Genomic DNA, 16,878 nt, shown 5'->3' with positions numbered 1-16,878 from the left:
ATGGGCTCAGGTACTTTCTCTTTAAACTTGTACCCTCCCTCCCGTTCTCCAAACCATCCTGCCACTTTTGCTTGACTTTGATTCAGTCTCCAGATAGTCAACACTTTTTCTCTTTTTCTTTTTAAATGCTTCATTGTGCTCTGAAGGAAATGGATCGAAATTTGCCTTGCCTCTCTGCAATGCTTTGAATGGCAACCATAGGGGAATGACTGAATGCAGACAAAGGCGGGAGTAGATAACCTTCAGATATGGGACAGGTGCTGAATTCTAAGGCTTGATGATTTTCAGAATAGAGTTTTACATCAAGGGTGGGCAAACTTCTGGCTGCTTGCAAGATCTTTCTTTTTTTTAGTAGAACAACAGTGTTTTAGCTAGATCACGCCCAAAGTAGACACGTATTCTCAGATATCTGTCCATCTCATGAACAGCTGATCAGTGTAATTGTTGAGCATCTTACTAGGATTATCTGGGCAGGGTCCCAGCAGGGAATCACATGGGTGTGTGTGTGTGTGTGTGTGTGGGAGAGAGAGAGAGAGAGAGAGAGAGAGAGAGAGAGAGAGAGGCTTCTAAGTGGATGCACCTAGCTGGATGGAGGTAATTGAACTTTGGGCGCTCAGATTTGAGTCAACCACTGTCACTTCCTACACACTGGCCCAGGTCCTATCCTCTCATGCCAATGTCTGTCTGCCAGATATTACTTTACTGAATTACATTTATGGGTGATAACAAAACTTATACGGTAAAAATTCTGACCTATTGATTGGGCATCCCAGTAGCTCTGGGCTATTGGTTTCATCTGGTGAGGTGGAGGGGGAGTAATTTGAATCATTACACTGTAGTTCATTTTATCTCTGCAAAGTGACTTCCTGCTCTGACATTCCTGCCCAAATTCCCCATAAAATTTTACAGTAAAGCAGTTACTCTTTTTCTTTCTTTTTTTAATGCTTGGCCAAGTCTTTCAAATGAGCATTTAGGAACAAAGCAGAAAATTAAATAAACTCAAGATTGACCAAAGGATCTTTGACATGAGCGCGACACTTTCTATTTTTTAAAAAGAGTAGAGATGAAATAGGCAGAAGAACCATTGATTGCATGTAAGAAAGAGAGAGAGGGACAAATTAGTCTTCTTTCTTTGGCGATCACTTGTAGCTGAATAAGATTGTCTTCCATAAACACGGTTTTAACAATGAGTCCGTAGGTGACTGTGGAGGCCAATTCTGGATCCACACGTCCTTCTACAGTGGGGACATTGGTTTCCTGGCAGGAGTTGATCACGGTGTGGATTTGCCAAGCGTGGCTTCCTCTTAGCACGTTTCTCCCTTGCGTCCTGAGTTTGAGTGTCTTCAAAGCCCATGACACCCTTGGTAAAGGCTATTCTCCAACTGGAGTGCTTGCAGGTCAGTGTTTCCCAGTTGTCAGTGTTTATATTAATTGGTATAAACATATTAGTAGCCACCCATCCATCTATCCATCCATTCTTATGTCCCAGCGTCATCCATTTGCTAAACCAAACTAGGGTTCACAATTGTGCAGGAGTTGCTGCAGTTTATCTTGGACTTGAGAACTGCCATTAGAATACACTGTTAAGAACCCACCTACTCTCAGCAGCCAGAAACATCATAATCAGGCACTGGAGAGACCTGTCAGGAGCAAGCATGGACCAATGGTGTCAAAGAGTATAGGAAACAGCCTTATTAGAAAAACTAACCAATAAACTGAAACTGGCACGGGGACAAATAGAAGAAGACACCTCCACCCCAATTTGGTTCCCCTTTATCACATACACAGCCCAACAAGACAAGAATCACATGGTAGCGTACAAATCAATCTGGCTAACCTGATCAAAAATACACACTCACACCCCACTCACATACAAAAACAATTCTCACTACCGCCAACCAACCCCACCCTAAGCCAACCCCGACCTCTCTCACCACCAAGGAAATACAAGTGAATAGCACTGACACAACCCCCCCCACTAAGTAGAATAATAGAAGCATAACCACCCAACCCCACCCCACCCCACTCACCATTCCCTCTCCCCCTTTTCTTTTTCCCCTTCTTCCTAATTGTTTAAACCAATTAATGAACCAAGAACTTATACACTGACCACTAATAATGAAACGTATGTTGTAGATATTTTTCCACATTTATTATGCTATTTTTGTGATATACAAATGACATGAGAAAACTTGGTATACTTATTTGTATAACATTATTCTTGTCTATAAAACCCAATACAAAAATTTAGATATGGAATACACTGTTAATTTTTCATGTTGGGCCAAGAATAAACTATATTTCTAACAACTGGGGTTCCTTTTTCCTTTTATTTTTTGCTGGTCAGTGGTGCTACCCTAGTTTTTGTACTTGTTTCACAACTGCACCTGCCAAATAGTCACTAACAGGTACAGGAGCTTTCCTGAAGTTTACCCAAACTGGATTAAGTGGATCAAGTGAAAGAGAGCTTTTCATAATTATGGCATCACCACAAAGAAGGACTTGCCGTTATGGTTGCCAAGGTAGCCTTGAGTGGGGCTGGTGCAGAAGAAATGCCTCCACTGAAGATCTAAGGGGTCAAAATGCATTATTCATTTATTCTTCTTCACTGCTCTTCCCTTGTGGACTTTACAGCAGGTTTTCCAGGAGGTTTACCATCTAGGAAGCTTATAAAGCCAGTCCACCCCCTGATTAATTCCGTTCGTGTTATTTTAGACACCCTCTACATTATTTAGATGCACAATTTGTTTCGAGGCAAAATCCAATAGCATTTTTTGTTTTGTTTTGGTAGAACTGTCATCATGAGGAACTGCATTAGTCATATTTAAACTCTCTTCATTTCACCTGACGGAAAACTTCTAAGTTCACTTTGTTTTTGTTTTGCTTTAGGTAAAATTCCTTTGATATCTCTCAAGGTCCACTAATACCTACTTCTAGACATTATGAGGGAACCATGGGTACCACAGCAGCCTCTAGTGAGGCACTTAGACTTGGCCTAAGTCAATTTCTTCTCCGAAGCAAGGGACCTGTTGCCCCTCCCAGGCATTTTACAGAAACTAACAAGATTTGCAGCTGAATGAACAAGATTCAGCACTGCTATTGGGGCAGGATCTTCCACTGAACTTGAGGACAGCAAGCTAGCTAAGTGGTTCATGACAGATCCCTAGGTGTGTGTGTGTGTGTGTGCGCGCGCGCGCGCACACACACACACACACACACACACACACACACTATTCCTTTGCCACTGCTCACTGCACCACCACCTGCTGCCTGAGGTGGCTGCTTCACTCTGCCCTATAGCAGGGCCAGGCCTGCTTGGATTTTAATGGGCTTGCAAGACCAACTCCTCTAGATGCCATGGGATGAAGGTGGGCTCCTTTAGACGATAATTGCTGTATTTGCAGGCCTTCCTACTCATTACGTTGATTGGGGCCTAGAGCTTCTACCCCAAAGTACTTCACTAATGGTGCCACTGGCAGCCACACCTCTCCCCCCTGAATTCTTCCAGTAAAGGAAGAATGTGATGATGTCTGCTAAGTTTCACCACCCTCAGCAGCAGGAGCGGGGAACTTCAAGCCTGAGGGCCAAATGTAGCCCTCCAAGCAGAGGCAGTTTTAGCATGGCATGACTGGCGCAGTCACATTGGACGCTTCCCTGCAGGGGTCGCCAAAACAATGCTGTAGAATAGAGCGTGAGAGGCAGGATGCGCTAAATTTTAGCGTTGCACAGGGCGCTGCCAAGATATGAAAGCCCAAAATTTGCCACTTCTCTCCATCTAGCTACTTCCCCCCTCCACAGGCCACATCCCTTACTTCACACGCCAAGTATTTTTGTCTGGAATATGTTTTTGAACTCTTAACAATGCCTCTTGCTTCCATGAGTGGAGGATTCAGATGGGTGTGTGAATGTATGTAAAAAGTAAGCCCACTGCACAAAGGGGGAATTATCATTCATTGCTCCACCTCCTTTGGCCTCTGGCCCTCAAGAAGTTACCCAGAAGGAAATGCAGCTCTCAGGCTGAGAAAGGTTCCCCAACCCTTGTCGGAGGCGGATTTAGGGCAGTGTGATCACAACTATGATGTAGTGAACTGAGCAGAATGGAAGGTAAAAGATGAGCGATGCCTCACTGCTGAATTTTGGTGCTGCTGAAATTTGAAAGACCAATGTCTGCCCTGCCCCTGTTCTTCAGAAAGCATGCTGAGCAGTGGCGGTGAAATTCTGAGGAAGCAAGGGCGGCTGATGTTGCTGGGGAGATGGGGGGTTACTGTTTGCACACACATCCCCCACAATCGTGATACGTAGTTTGGACCTCATATATAGACACAGCTCATGAAAAAGAGCGAAACCCCAGGGGTGTGAAATCCATGACGTCTTGAAATTATTTACAGTTTCATTCCGCGATACCGTTGATGACAGCTCAGATGGTTTATAACGTCAGTGGAGCTCCTCTTGCTGGAATTATTTCCTTGTAAATCACTCCAACCCATCAATTTAACAATCTCTATAACATATGGGAATCAGGTCACAAAGCATATGCTCCAGATTTATCTAAATTCTGAGAGAAAAAATGATAATATGGCTTATCCGCACAGCCCTATTAAACTGTGGTTTATTGGGTGGTTAAGATAGCCTGAGGAGCAGAAATTAGCATTTGTAGACTTCATCTCAGTGCAGCACTTCTGAAATGAGCTAAAATAAATGAGGATAAAAAAAATATTCATCTTTTATTATTATAGTCAGTAATAGTGGATTGCCAAGCCTTTGGTTTTAGCTTTACTGATAGTGTTAGGAAATTGCTGAAGGTCTTGGTGGACCACGTAATGGCTTTTATGCCTGTTGTAATGCCCTGTGCTAGATGCTGTATGCTTTTTAATTGTATTTTTATTGCTTCTTTTATTTCTTGTATATTGTATTTTATTGTATTACAATTTGAATTCTGCAGAATTCCGATTGCAATGCAGTAAAATACAATACAAGAAATAAAAGAAGCAATGAGAATGCAATTAAAATCAATATGAATATTTGATGCAATGGATGTGCCATCTCCCGTCTTCAACCGTAAATCCACAGACATGCCATAGATCACCTGAATGAAGCTCACGTACTACTGGCGGTCCACAGACCATAGTCTGGGAACTCCTGCTGCAGACCATTGCTGGTTCCTGGTGGTTTGGGTGTGGCATTGGGCAAGGTGTCCTCACAGTGGGTGCTTCCTCTGTCTGAGAGAGCCCCCCTCCTTCTCACTGTCACCTCCGGACATTTCCTTGCCCTCCGCTTCCAGGCCTAGACTGCACAAGCACCCAGAGGTAAAGCAGAAAGCAAATAGAGGATGCTGCTCTGTCTCCTCACTCTGAACACTGTTTACATGCTCAGAAAGGGCAGGCAGGAGGAGGAGCAAAGCCAGAGGTTAGCAGTAGTCATCCTGTAGGTGTGAGTTGTTTGGCAGATTCCTAGTGCATTGGCAGGTGACTACCCCTGATGCCAGCCCTACTAAAGGCCCATGATTTTTAATGGGACTTAAAGGTAAAGGGACCCGACAATGAAGTCCAGTCGTGAACAACTCTGGGGTTGCGGCGCTCATCTCACTTTAAAGGCCAAGGGAGCCAGCGTTCGTCCACTTCCGCAGGCAGTTTTTTCCCAGGTCATGTGGCCAGCATGACTAAGCCGCTTCTGGTGAAACCAGAGGAGCACACAGAAACGCCGTTTACCTTCCCGCCAGAGCGGTACCTATTTATCTACTTGCACTGTGACGTGCTTTCAAACTGCTAGGTTGGCAGGAGCAGGGACTGAGCAACGGGAGCTCACCCCGTCGCGGGGATTCGAACTGCCGACCTTTCGATCGGCAAGCCCAAGCGGCACAGTGGTTTAACCCAAAGCAGCAGCCGCTGGGACTTAGTCACATCTTAATTTTTATGGATTGTGCCTATGCGTAGTAATTCAGAGACTCTTTGGTTCCAATGTCTCTATAAACCACCCACAGGAACAAATTGAATGTGTTAGCTCATTTGGAGGGGACCTTTGGTTTGGGATCATAGGAGAGGTACAGACTTAAGTCAACGTAACTCAAGTATTCCTAATAATGCACTTGATTGCAGCTATAATCTTTAGGATCAAAGAATCAAAGAATTGTACAGTTAGGTCATCTAGTCCAATCCCCACCTCCCCTGCAATGCAGGAATCTCAGCTAAAGCATCTGTAGCGAATCCTCCCAATTAATACCACCCATTAATAATACAGCGGATCTACTCCTGCTAACTGCCCCCAATTAATTATAGTGCATCCACCTCAAGGTACCCCAATTACACAAATTTCTACAATTTACCACAAATTGTATAGTGGGGAACTTGTGTGAGGGAAAACTTGATAATTAGAGTCTCAGGCAGAAAATAATCAAACAAATAGGAAAAGTTTTATTAAGCAACAACAAAAAGGTTTGTGAAACAAAGTGGGTCAGGAAATGCATTCCTTCGGGTAGACGTTACCTTGTTTACTTTAACTAACTAAGGTGTTTCAGGCTTAAATGCAACACTATAGGCACAGCTCTTCTTAAACTTCAGTTGCTGAAAATCAGTTGTTACACTTCAGGTGGTAGATGTTCAGTTTTCTGGAATAGATGGTAACATTCTCAATTCAGTTTCTGTCACTTAGATACTACAATTAAATATTTTCAGCACCATACTGCTTCCTTCACAACTTAATACTTTGGTTCATGAGCGAGGGGCACTTCTCTGCAGTTACCCACTCTCTTTACAATCCCATACCTGAGGTATTCCAAATGGTATAACTCAGAACCATTTCTCCCTATTTCACTCCCTATCTCCCAACCTGAAACCTTTCTAAACATCTCAAATCAAATCCTAACCCTCTTCTCAAATCCAGCCCAAATCTCATCTTAAATGCAGCCCTATCTAACACTCTCCCTCAGAAACTGCTCCTTTTATCCCCCCCCCAAGTGCTCTTGCTCCCCACCCGGTGGCTAGCTGACTCTGTAGCCCATCAGCGAGAAGCTCCAGCACTCTGGTGGAGTTTCAGGGGGACTGCATCACAGACTCTAGTCCGGCTCTGCAGTCTCTGCACTATGCAAAGGGAATTGACTTGTGGATATCCTGAAAGTGATTGCATTTGTGATGATTGAGCTGCTCTGTTCTCCTAATGTCCCGTGTACTTTCCCTCTGCTGTGTTTCCACATTCAGAACAACACAAACAGGGTTTGCATTCTGAGATATGACTACTTTAGAGTCCGGGCACTGCTTTGTCGATCTGTTCCTTGCATAATTGTACAGATACATGATGTGAATTTGTGCAACAGAGGTCTTACCACCATGGGCTTATGTACACTTAACTTTTGCCCTACACTTCCTAGGCAAAGACCCACACTTTAAAGGGTCCAAGTGCCTTTTTATTTTTTTGCTCCGTGAAAACCCACTCTTTAAGACTGAATCAGAACAAATAGCAATTCAGGTTTTCCATGAATTGCTGTTTGCACCAATGCAGCAGTAAAAGAGAGAGTTTTCATGGGGAAAGCACCAGGACCAATATTTTTTTTAAAAAAAAATGGGTCTGGACATGGCTCTTTAAAGCATAGTCTAGAAACTTGGCACAATAGTAAGTCTGGATGAGCCCCATATGAGGAAGAATAAAGAAATAAAAGCCTAACATTATCACTTCAACCTTTTGGGGGGGCGGGAAAGGCAGGGAATTGCTTGCCTCTTCATTAGAGCATTTCTTTGAGGCTCTGAAATTGCAGTTGAATGGCCTTTCCGAAAAGGGATGTAGCTCTGCTGGAACAGAGTCTCACCCAGAGGAAAGTGGACAAGCAGAGGAAGAAACAGATGCTGACAAGGAAACCTCAAACAATAAGGGGAGGAGAAACACAAGAAAAACTGTCTGATCCAAAACAGTTTTCCATAGGTACAGGGTGTCTTTTTCTTCTCTGATCTGATCCACCCCCCTTCTCAACCCAGCAGCCCAGTGACAGATCTTTGAAACAAACAGGCATGTTTACCATTTTAAAAGCCTACATGCTTCTCGTGGTGTTGTATATTTTGTCCTTCACAAAGTCACAGTGGAAAACCTCTGCACTGGCCAGCTGCAACGGAGGCAGAAACGTATTGGGGGTGAAATTGCCCCTGACAAAAGTGCCACTGAGATACTTTGTCCTGGGAGAGATTATTATTATTATTATTATTATTATTATTATTATTATTATTATTATTATTAATACTTGACTTGATTGCTTACCTTACACATGCGCACCCTGATCACTGGTACTCAGAAGAAATGGGGAAGTGATTAAAATGAGCTTAGTCAATAGCAGGTCGTAACAATTAAAGATCTTGCAATCGTGGGAAGATGGCACTCTTGGAAATATTAGAACGTGGAATATTGGATAAGGCCAGGGAGACACTGTGTGAATCTGGCTGCATATGGCTCCCCAAAGGCTTGCCTCTTTCGTACCATCTGGTTCAAACCTTTGATAAAGTTCTTGGGCAAGCTGCTCATTTCCCATACGTCTCGTAAAGATGAGTCAAAAGCTTAAATCCTATTTGGTAATTAAAATAGTAGAATTGGAAGGGACCTCAAAGGTAATGTAATCCATCCTTCTTGCTGATGCAGGAAACCTACTCTTACATCATCCCTGGTTGGTGGACATCCAGCCTCTGCCTAAAACCTTCTAGTGAAGGCAAGGCCACTGTCAATCATATGGCCAAAATCTCCTTTCTTGTCACTTGAACCTTGTTGCTTCATAAGGTAGGACCCAAATCAGTTGAGGACAAATTCACTCCATCTGGAGAAGATAGAGAAGAGGCAGCTGAGAGTCCTTCGGATATTTAAACATGGCTGTTGTGTAGAAATTGCTCCATCTACTACATAACTGTCTTAAAAAACCTGAAGGGTTACTACCTGCCCTGTCTCTTCTCCAGGTTCAACAAGCTTTCCAACTCCTTAGACCTTTTTCTCCTTGTAGGACTTAGTCCCGAGGTTTCTAACTATCTTTGACACACCCCTCTGGATGCATTCCAGTCAATGGATCTCTTTCCTAGACAGCAGTGCCCACTTATGTATTGGTGACTTCATCTATACAGTGGTACCTCAGGTTAAGTACTTAATTCGTTCTGGAGGTCCGTACTTAACCTGAAATTGTTCTTAACCTGAAGCACCACTTTAGCTAATGGGGCCTCCTGCTGCCGCCGCGCTGCCGGAGCACAATTTCTGTTCTCATCCTGAAGCAAAGTTCTTAACCTGAAGCACTATTTCTGGGTTAGCGGAGTCTGTAACCTGAAGCATATGTAACCTGAAGCGTATGTAACTTGAGGTACCACTGTACATTCGAAAATTGAAAAGAGAAACAGTAATGGATAAAAGCGTTGTATTCCAGCTACTGAGATCACAAAAGTTCTGGACAAATTCGTGGAGGATCCACAGCTGTTATCATCTATGACATGGGTAGGCAAACTAAGGCCTGGGGGCCTAATCCAGCCCAATCGCCTTCTAAATCTGGCCCAAGGACGGTCCGGGAATCAGTGTGTTTTTTACATGAGTAGAATGTGTCCTTTTATTTAAAATGCATCTCTGGGTTATTTGTGGGGCATAGAAATTCATTCATCCCCCCCAAAAAAATATAGTCCGGCCACCCACAAGTTCTGAGGGACAGTGGACCAGCCCCCTGCTGAAAAAGTTTGCTGACCCCTGATCCATGATATCAAAATAGAACTTAGAGACAGCCTTTAGGTGAAAAATGGCAACAAATGACAAGAGAAGGCTGTTTTTTGAGCTTCCTAGAGGCATTTCTTTGGCTACATGATCCAGCAAGGAGATGGCTGTCTTGTTGTAGATAGGGGAAAACCTTTTCCTAAAAAGTCTTCCTATAATCTATATTGTTTAAAGAAAAGGTTTTGTTTTTTTAAGGGATAGTCATGGAGAACTACCAGCCTCAGAAAGTAAGCAAAATGTGTTGGGCAAGTTGGGAGAGATTATTTCCCCTTTATTTAACCCTTTCTTCATCCCCCCCTCCCCGCAAGCATTACAAATCTCTTAAGCTGTTGTTATAACGACAGTGTAGTTGTATTTAACTGAGTTGATGGGATGGAGGGTTTAATGGCATGCACTCCCCAAGTGTGTTTGAACAATCAAAAGCCATCATAAACTGGATTTTTGTTTATGAGGCATTATGGCAATGCAAGGGAAACCCACACCAAATTGTGATTTGGGATAATAAACAAGGTTCAGGAACAGCAGGAATTCTCTTGTATATCTCAAGATGGCAGAAAGCAAACAAGTCTTGTTGTGATATCCTGCTCTGGGGTGTAGCAAAGAAAGCTACTATTCCCTCCTCTTCTGCAACTAAAACAGAGTCAATAGCCGCGAAGACTATCCATCATAAAGCTTTTGTGAGCACCAACAGTAACTTTAAAGCAAAAGAAAGCTGCTTGCCAAGGAGACTTACCCTTATTGTGTTGCTCTTTAGAGAAAGCAAAACAACGGAAGGAATTATTTGGGGAAGTTGAACTTGTGCTGACACCATTTCTAGCCTCATGTCTTGATCACAAATATTGCCCACTTCATAGCCATTGGGAGGCACTTCATTTAGCCAAAGTTGAGCACTTTTAAGTCCCATCACTTTCGGTGGGAGAGCAGTTCTTTAATGAAACGCCCACATTTTATTGACAATTATTCTTTATTGACTGACTTGCCACTGGAATATCTTTGGAATTATTTGCTATGGTAGTCAGTGGAAGTAAGAGTTTTGGTTCATCAGTTGATTAAAAATAATTTGTGTTCATTGCTTAAAGATAACTGTACAAATAACCTTGCCAACAGGGTAATCTTATAGGCATGGTTCTCATGGAACACAAAGCCATAGTTTGTTTAACAAATCATGAGCTAACCACAATTCCCATGGACAGCCAAATAAGCCATGGCTTGTTTTGTAAAGGCTTGGTCCCCGTCCATCCCCCGATGCTCTTACTACATGCCTCTGTAGCTTATTGATTGTCTGGGATGAGGGTTGGGAGCGGACAAGTCATGGTTATGAAAGGTTGCTGAATTTGCACAAACCACAGTTAAAACAAACAAGATTCATAACCCAACAGCCCACTATGGCTTCAGATCGTGGTTTGTTGGCAGTATGTGAACCATAGTTAAGACTGGATAGGGTTCAGATCATCAAACAAACCACAGTTTAGTGCTGTGTATAAAACAGGCCATTGTTATCCAGGGAATGCTGCTGTCATAGTTTTATTGCCACATTCAGTCACTATATCTATATCTATTTGAACTATTAGGCTTATCTAATTTGTAACTCATTCAAATGAATATCACACAGCTTTGTTATCCAACAAAGGTGGGGTTTCCAAGCATGTGGCAAAGTATATGGCTGGGCAATTGCATTCAGCTTGGATGGGTCATAGGTTAAGAATGTAAGCAGAGCCCTGTTGGATATATTGTCCAGTGTCCTGTTTCCCACAATGATCAACCATATGCCTTTTGGGGGATGTGGGCAATTTTTTCTCCACCAATCTAAACTGATGTATCAGTGACTTTGTATCTCCTTATTTTAAGTAGCACTAACAACTCAATATATATAGAAGCTTGCTAATATAGCTTTTCCTGTTCTTCCTTCCTTCTCCAGATCTTACAAAGCCACCATTAGCACCAAAACCAAAAATTCTCAGTCATCTCGCTTCCATAGCTGCTTCCAAATTTCCTCCGTCGCTATCAAGGTCTGGCACACTTAACAATTCAAACTCTATGTCTAGAGGTCCAAAACCACCCATTGCTCCCAAGCCAAAAATCTCTGCTGACAACGATCCATCGATTCTACAGCGATCCAGTGTTCATGCCAACAATACCTTGAACAAATGTACCAATGGAAAACTGGAGGGAGAGCTTTATGAAGGAAATCAGTGCAACAACACAGAGTTCTTAGAATCAGAAGCTGATGATGAATATATAGTGATTTCTGAAGATGAATTGATTGATAAAGTTTATGACTTTGAACATGAGCAAGAATCAGCAGAGAACGAGATCTCACACACTCCTGAGGAAGCACATGAAGAAGAGGATGACTGTACCCACAGCAATGACATCGGTGATCTTGAAATAAATTTATTGGAGAACAATGAAACTGAACCATCCGAAATTCAAGCTCTTGGCGACGCTGAAGCCCTTAAAAAGGAGGATGCTTCTGAGGGTGGATATGACAAGGTGGATTATGAAACTGATGTCAATGAGAAGATGATGAACTGTGCAGATGAGTCTGATGAAGCACTCCAAGAACCACATCTGGTAAAGGATAATAATGAGTATAATGTGGACAATGAGATTTTGAATGGAGATGAGGCTTTGAATAATGCCATATGTGAAGATATTATTTTACAGCATTTAGAGGTGCCAACACCATCTTCAGAGGATCAGTCACCAATTTGTGAGGCTCCAGCAGAGGATGGTCTATCTCAGGTTTTAGAAGAGGAGCAGTCTAATGCTGATGCAGAAATGGGCCCAATGGATAATGATGGGGATGAACCAGCCTCAAATATAGAAACAGAGTTTGCAGAGGATGCTTGTGCAAGCCTAAGCGACCCCCTTGCTAATGATTCTGAAGAAGTAGATCCTGGATTAGAACTACATGAAGCTGGTCCTGATCCTGAAGAGACTTTGGGGGAGGCCACAAATGAAGCCAGTGCTGAAAAGGAGGAGGAACTAGACCCAGCGGATGAATGTGAAACAAGCGTAGAACAGGAAGAAAATACAGATGATGGCTACCAAACCACTGAGATGAAGAGCGAGGAGGAAACATCAGAGGCAGCATGTGATACAAGGGAAGACTCCAAAGAACAAAAGGATGAAGTGGTAGACACAGAGACCATGGATGACAGCTGCCAGATCATTCCCTTTGAAAAAGAGTGCAGTGAGGATGCTCCTGACTCTTCTGAAGAAGATTTGCCATTAGAAGGGACTGAAATGAACAGTGATAACCAGCCCTTCAGCCTTCAAGAAGTTAATGAGCTCGAATCTGACTCGCAGCTGGCAGAAAGATCCAAGTCAGATGTTTTACCTGGAGATCACAGCATAAGTGAGTGTGCTTTGGAAGATACACAATCAGATAACCAAATGCTTGCGGTGGATCACAGCAGTGTTGAAGATACTGCCCCAAGTACACCTGATGAAGGTACAGCTGAAGGTACCTGGCACTCCACAGGAGAACTGGACGTTTGCCACCCCGGAAAAACGGAAATAGACTCAGGCAGTGAATATGTGATTGATGGAACTTCAGCAGTCCCTGAAGTGGTGGTTGTTCCTGATAATGATGGAGAAATCAGCAGTGACTCCCTAGATGACCCATACGTATTGGGAGACAGCTTGCCTTCAGCAAATGAAATCCTCCGTGCTGGAAAAGAAATGGGGGAGGCTGGTGTCCAAGATAGTTCAAGTGATTTCAGAGAGGGAGGGGGAATGGACAGTGAAAACCACTTGCTCTCCATTGATCGGAAAAGCATTGTTACTAGAACAAGGTCCCTCTCCGGGAAAGTGCCTGGGTATGTGCCAGAAACAGTTCCAGAAGAAACAGGCCCAGACACTGAACTGCAGTCCTCAGCCTCTGCTTCCACCATGTCTGAAGATGTAAGCCAAAGCTTCTCTCTGTCAGAAGGAAAGACAATGGAAATGAATAGAGCCCTACCTGCAAAGCCAAGGCGCTTTGTTTTATACCCTCGATCTTTTTCAGTAGAAGGCAGAGATATCCCTGTCTCTCTATATAGAGAAAGTGAGACCTCCATGTTGGATTACAATAGAATAAACAGAACAGAAGACCTCTCTTTGCCTTGCGTCATTGGTTCTTCGGGTAGTTTTTCCCAGAGGAATCACCTTCCATCCAGTGGGGTCTCCACCCCGTCCTCAGTTGTGGATATTCCACCTCCCTTTGAACTTGCCTGTATCACCAAGAAGCCAATAACGAAAAGTTCGCCTTCACTTTTAATTGAGAATGACTCTCCTGATAAGTACTGCAAGAAAAAGAAGTCCTCTTTCAAGAAGTTTCTCACCTTAAAGTTCAAGAAGAAGACGGAAAATAAAGTCCATGTGGACGTTCATGTTTCTTCTTCAAGGTCCTCCTCAGAGTCTAGTTATCATGGGCCTTCCAGACTCATGGAACTCGACAGGAGGAGTTTGAGTAGCTCCCCTCAGCTGATATCACGGACCGGCAAGCTGAGGGCATCTGAGTCTCCAACTGTTCTCTTCTACAAGGACGGCAAAAGAAAAGGGACGCCCAAAACCTTTAGTAGGAGTGTGTCACGGGTGGAGTCTTTTGAGGATCGCTCCAGGCCTCCTTTCATGCCCCTTCCTTTAACTAAGCCCAGGTCTATTTCATTTCCTAATGCTGATACGTCTGACTATGAGAACATCCCAGCTATGAACTCCGATTATGAAAACATACAAATACCCCCACGAAGGCCAACCAGGGCTGGGACCTTTACTGAATTTTTTGAAGATCCTAGCAGGGCATTATCTGCCGCAAACGAGAATGACGGCTATGTGGATATGAGCAGTTTTACAGCCTTTGAGAACAACAAGCAGCAACCTACCAGCCAGGAAACTGAAAGGTATTGTAACACATATTTATGTAAGGCCTGCTAGCCTTGACCGGAGAAGCTAGGCTTCCTGTGTATTGGGAGCTGTAGGCTTATTCTCAACTTTGCTGGGCTTATCTCGCTTTTTCAGGAAATGCTCTCTATAGAAGAGTGGGAAGAATACAGTATTTTTAAAAGGCATAGTATATATTTTTAAAAGCGAGTCACTAGAAAGTTTCAGTGTCCCCTAATCTATATGCTTGGTTTGTAGATCCCCGTATATGGAAGCACTGGGAAAACCAAAGCTTAGTGTTATAAGAGTTTTATAATGGTCTTATATATATATATAATAGTTGTTCATAAATGTACCAACCAAACACATACAAATATGTAAAGCACATGTCTGAAACCCACAGAAAAGTCCTGAAACCATTTTCTCTCTCCCAAAATGACCTCAAATATTTCTCTGCAATGTTGAAGGAAATGGGAAATCTCCCCACTGTCTCTTTCCTGTCTTAAGGGCACATTTAAGATATGCATAGGGTGTGAGCCTGTGACCTGTGATCTGGATTTAGGAACTGAGTAGTTATCATAGCAAAAGAGTGGCCAGGACGCCCAGGTAATCCAATCAGGTAACCTGGCAGACAGGAAAAAACAACGCCTTTCCACCCCTTCTCTGCTGTATAAAGGGGGTGGTCTTGTGCTACACCCCCTCGGTGATGTATGTATGATGTTTCTGGGGGTGGTCTTGGACTCCTGGGTGGGCAATTTAAAATGTCTATATAAGGGCTTGTGCATGGCTTGGGGTCCCCCCCTCCTGTGTCTAGGGGGGAGCACCCTGTTGCAACAGCTTTAATAAAGATCAGGCTTACTAGCTGCTTTGCTTCTCAATATTCTCTGGTTGGTCTCTGTTATTTTCTCCTACTGATAGAGAACCTACAAAAGGACTCTATATGGGCTCTTGGGTACCCATAAGGGAAAAGGAGCAGTTTTTCTCTCATAACACTTACTTTAAGGAACTTCTTAACTTCGACAGAGATTAGATTGAATCTTGCTTGTTTTTATTCTGGATAATGTGTCTGCATGCTTGTTTGATTTAGATGCTGTCATTTCATTGGGGCTTGTGGCTCGTCCATTACCTGCCTCCTTAGCTCCCACACTGCATTCTACATTGCCTGCTTTTATGCTACTCCTTATTCTCGTTTGCTCCTGTAAGGGTCAGTTCTGGTTCCCAAAAGTTAAAGGATTAATCTGTAGACTTCTCCCAAACTCAGCCATTACAAACTATGTGAAGTTCGCTATTTTTACCAAAGTCTGTCATGATCAATGTTTGGGAGAGTTTTCGAATCATTTGAAAAACACATCCAAAGCTGTGAGATCTGAGACATCAGTGAGGCTTTTTTCTTTCTGATCATTTGGAGAGGGGGGGGACCCCTATCTTGATCTAACCTTTAATTTCACTAGTTTTCTCTTATCAAAGCAAAGATTTCTTTTGCTTTGACATTCCATCTTAACAATCCCTCACAGGTTTATAACTCAGAGGAAACACCAGTCAACTTGAAAGCAAATCTGTCCCCATAGCAGTCAAGGCAGAAAAAGAGGAAAGAACAACTGTGTGGGAAAGAAGCATCTATTTCCTTAGCTATTATGGGCTATCCAAACTCATCATTATATTTGGTGGCAGTCAAGGCAACCAGCGAGTGAGACATTCACACACATTTCTATAAAAAAATGAATGGGATTTTCACTTTATTTACCATTTGTTGTACATTGCCCATAATCTTGGATCACAGCTTCAGTTAGCAGTTGCACTATGCACAGCTAAACTAGAATGCTTTAATACTCTGACATAATAAAGTTAGGATGGGGAACTGGTGATCCCTGAGGCCAGTGCTTTCTTTCTAGAAAAATAGGTGCTGGTACTCACCATGAAGTTGTTACAGTAAATGCCACTTTTTTTAACAATAACAAAAAAGATGTGCCGGTACTGTGTGCCCTTGAGTGCCCCCTGAGAAAAAGCACTGCTTGATGTGTTGTTGGACTCCAACTCCCATCAACCCTTGCCAGCATGGTAAATAATTAGGGATGATGGGAGTTGTAGTCTAGCAGCATCTGGAGGACCAGTTTCCACATCCGTGTAACATCAAGGATCCTATATCCTTTTAAATGTGTTTGTGGAAAGGGGGTTATTGTTTTGCTTTTACCCTTGTTTTTATTATGCATTTTGTGGTTTTTTTTCCTTGAATTTTTATGCTGTGAACTGCCCTGAGATTTTCAGATGAAGGGCAGTATACAAATTCAATAAATAAAT

At 43.0% G+C, this 16,878-nt stretch overlaps 1 protein-coding gene across 5 annotated transcripts in view; it reads left to right on the top strand.

The window, feature by feature from the left end:
* The first annotated feature begins 3,247 nt into the window (after positions 1–3,247).
* FGD5 (FYVE, RhoGEF and PH domain containing 5) overlaps positions 3,248–16,878 on the top strand; it is a 151,136-nt gene continuing 137,505 nt past the window's right edge. For 2 of the 5 annotated variants that reach the window (XM_081183944.1, XM_081183942.1), the window contains exons 1-2: positions 3,250–3,368; positions 11,633–14,600. In XM_081183944.1, the coding sequence (XP_081040070.1) occupies positions 3,353–3,368; positions 11,633–14,600 (2,984 nt within the window). In that variant the 5' untranslated portion in view covers positions 3,250–3,352. Of the gene's footprint in view, positions 3,369–11,632; positions 14,601–16,878 lie in introns of all 5 variants that reach the window. The other 3 variants (XM_081183941.1, XM_081183940.1, XM_081183943.1) reach the window with 2 other exon arrangements.

Source organism: Podarcis bocagei (genome assembly GCF_964188305.1).
Source record: "Podarcis bocagei genome assembly, chromosome: 2".
Taxonomy (NCBI): Eukaryota; Metazoa; Chordata; class Lepidosauria; order Squamata; family Lacertidae; genus Podarcis; species Podarcis bocagei.
This window is presented reverse-complemented; position numbering and strand designations above follow the sequence as displayed.